The sequence below is a fragment of the Triticum dicoccoides genome, chromosome 2A (genome assembly GCF_002162155.2).
Source record: "Triticum dicoccoides isolate Atlit2015 ecotype Zavitan chromosome 2A, WEW_v2.0, whole genome shotgun sequence".
NCBI classification, from domain to species: Eukaryota; Viridiplantae; Streptophyta; class Magnoliopsida; order Poales; family Poaceae; genus Triticum; species Triticum dicoccoides.
In genome coordinates this window covers 712,303,957-712,307,161 of record NC_041382.1, presented here as the reverse complement: position 1 = coordinate 712,307,161, position 3,205 = coordinate 712,303,957, and the positions used below count along the sequence as shown (strand labels likewise).

Here is a 3,205-nt window from a genome sequence, read left to right as displayed (position 1 = left end):
GTCTGGTTCAGGCTTGCAGTACTGCTACAGCTCTGCGACTGCGAGCTCCATCTCCGTTTTCGTCGGCTCCACACCCCACGGGCGGCGAAACAGTACTGCTAATCTCACCTCTGCGCTGCCTGCCATGTTCCAGGCCCGGAAAGCGCCGTCCCACATTTGTCACGTTCCCACTGCCCACACCACAAGCTTGCAAGCGGCTCTCACTGCAACATAATTGGGAACCGGCTCCTCTACCGTGCCCGCTTGGCACGGCAGGGTGCCGTGCCTTCTTTACCCCGGCGAAGCAATGGTCTAGCCCAGGAAACTACTAAAAGCTCACCTGATGCCCGCTGATTAACAACATGGTTCTCAATTTTTTTATTGATTAACAATATTAGTCTTCTATAAAAAAATTAACAGCATTAGTTCATGGCTGCATGTTCTCATGGCGTTTTTTTGTTTGTCAAAATTTTGGTCGATTTAAATTTGGTTAAGTATATAAGTCGACTGTTGTCTGCATGTTGTTTCTCAACTTTTTTGTCTTTTCTGGATTTATAGTTTCTAATACTTGAATATATTTGCTAACTTTTCAAAATATGCAAATGTAGGAAATGGTACTGTTGCCCGCTCGAAGCAAAATACAAATATATTTTAACAAAAAAATGCTCTCCGTAAAATATGGCTGAGATTAAGCAAAACCATTTTTCAAATATGAGTTCATTTTCATTTTAGAATGTTGCTCATGTATATTCATAATAGGTAATTAGTTTATTGAGACAATGATAGTGGAAGGGCCCCGTTTTCAGATGTTTCTTCGAGTTTTGTTAGGACTTATGTCCTGCTCAGGAAGACGAGATGGCGGCGGCTCCTTGAATATTAAATAAATTCCTTCCCGCCTAGCCCCCGTCCCAATGGTGTGTCTAGCATCGTCGATGGGCATATGGAGATGTGTTTCCGGCGAATCTATCTTTGGTGGATTTGGATTTGCTTGGATCTGGCCGTAGTTCATCTACGTTCATGTGTCTTCAGGTTGGATTCTTCCAATCTACGCTACCCTTTCTCGGCGGCGGTTGTTATTCTGCCGTGTCGGTCCTATGGGGTCTTAGCACGATGACTTCTGAACTGTGTATACAACAAGTTTTGCCCGGCTCCGGCGAGGGAGGGGCGATGACGGCGGCGTGCCTTCGGCTCGCTTTAGTACTTGTAGTCGTCGCTAGGTGGTCTACGCATCTGGGTGTATTTTTTTATTATTTATGGTGTTTATTGTACTGTCATGATTGAATATGAATAGATCGAAGTGTTATCTAAAAAAATAAAAGTAGAAATAGTGAGTTAGTTTTTCTAGGGGGAAATAGTTTCTTTTTGGGTTTGGGAAATAGTTAATTAGGTGACACGTGCAGGCGTGTGATACATCAGATTTTTTTTAGTTGAACGTGATGCATCCGGTGAACAGTTGGGCTGATTAGATAAACTTTCATCAAAGAGTCTGGCCTTTCTGGCCCATATCAATGTGTAAGGTGCGGGGTAAGAAGGCACGGCACCCTGCCGTGCCCAGCAGGCACGGTAGAGGAGCCGGTTCCACATAATTGAGGCTTGGAATGTAGCATCCTTCAGTTGGCGTAGGTTTCTCCAACAATTAGCCATTAGTCATTAGCGGAGTAGGTACTCATAAACCAAACCACAAGTCATAATAAGAACAGCAAAGTAGCCATGAATTCCTAGTGAAATACTCCATTCAAGGTCTAGACATCACAGTAACATGCATGCCAATGAAGCGTTATTTATGTTACAGCGTGCTTCCCCAAATCTCCATCACACACACACAAACAGCGGAAGAACGGAAGAAATCATTCATCATCGAACTAAACACGCAATTAACTAAACGCAAACCACGACGCTAATGAATTGACGAGCAACCCCTGATGAAACCAAGCCGGCGGGCTTAGCCGAGATGGACCTCGGCCTCGCGCCTCTCGCCGCGCCTGGCGCGCACCACGAAGGCGACGGCGACGGCCACGCCGACCACCGCCAGGGCCGCGACGCCGCAGGCCACGCCGGCCGCGACGGCCACGGATCTGCGCGGCGGGGACGCACGCGGGTTGGTGCTGGTGGTGGTGGGCATCGCCGATGCCGCCTCCGGCTTGGCGGCCATGGAGTTGTCCAGCGCCTCCGGGAGCACGGCGGCCTCGGGCTTGGCGCCGAAGAAGGAGGCCATCTCGGGCGTCGCCTCCGTCTTCCCCTCGCTGCCGAAGTCCTCCAGCCCGTGGGACTCCGACCCGACGGCCAGGAGCGCCGCCACGCAGAGCGCCACGAGCAGATCTCGCCGGGAGGACGCCATCGCTTCGGTCGCCGATCGAGCTGCCGTTGCGAGAATCAACAGTCAGTGGCTACTAGAACAGCCTAAACAGCAAACTGTTACTACGATCGTCAACTGCTCTCTAGATTTTAGACTGAATGAGGTGCAAGGTGCTAGTACATATATATGTGGAGAAATGCAGAACGATCATGCGGCTCGGTGGTTCACCAAATGGCCGGACAAAAAGAGCGAAAAGCAACCAAAGAAGTACTACTAGTAGAAGAAAATGTCACATGCACCGACAGATCTCAGTATCAACTACAAGCAGGAGCAGCTAGACGACCATGTTCTTTCTGCAGCAGCAGACCATACTAAACAAACAAAGTGCAGAATTCCACAAAGGAAAAGCTCAACGCGGCACCATGGAACGTACCTCGGGAGCTTCACGAAAGGATAGTGTGTGTGCGACGGAGAGAGCGGAGCAGAGCAGCGTAAGACTTGTGACTTGTGGGAGGCTCAGGCCATGAAGATTCCCGGTATATATAAGAGCGCCTCCGTTGGCACGAGTATGGGAGCCTGTGGAGAGCGAGAGGCTCGTGACGTGAGTGAGTGAGAACCCTATCTAATCAACCGATCTCTCTCTCACTCACTCACTACCACCATGCATCGCATGATGCACGTAGAGTACATGTGATGTAGGGCTCGTCGTTACTTGGGTGGTGGAGTGAGTGTGAAGCCATTATGATTTTTGACCACTGCCCCGTGCCCGCGGGAAAACAAAGGCGGGGAGAGAGAGAGAGAGAGAGAGAGAGAGAGAGAGAGAGAGAGAGAGAGAGAGAGGGGTGGCCGGCCTCCCCCACCATTAGGTAGGCATGCATGTGAGGAAGCCTTTACTTGGTTTACTAACCTCTCTGTCGGCTTGCTTCGACC

At 49.8% G+C, this 3,205-nt stretch overlaps 1 protein-coding gene across 2 annotated transcripts; it reads right to left on the bottom strand.

The window, feature by feature from the left end:
- Nucleotides 1-1,667: 1,667 nt before the first annotated feature.
- On the bottom strand, nt 1,668-2,986 carry LOC119356496. 2 transcript variants are annotated; one of them, XM_037623456.1, is made up of 2 exons: nt 2,709-2,986; nt 1,668-2,379 (listed from the first exon to the last, which is right to left on the bottom strand). In XM_037623456.1, the coding sequence occupies exon 2, from the start codon at nt 2,315-2,317 to the stop codon at nt 1,922-1,924; it is 396 nt and encodes a 131-aa protein (XP_037479353.1). In that variant the 5' UTR covers nt 2,318-2,379; nt 2,709-2,986; the 3' UTR covers nt 1,668-1,921. The 2 variants fall into 2 exon arrangements, with proteins under 2 accessions (XP_037479353.1, XP_037479352.1); XM_037623455.1 differs by having other exon boundaries at nt 1,668-2,337; nt 2,709-2,973.
- Nucleotides 2,987-3,205: the final 219 nt, after the last annotated feature.

What these genes read in the sequence shown, in the direction of transcription:
- LOC119356496 (XM_037623456.1), bottom strand. Translation starts at nt 2,317, where the DNA reads ATGGCGTCCTCCCGGCGAGATCTGCTCGTGGCGCTCTGCGTGGCGGCG.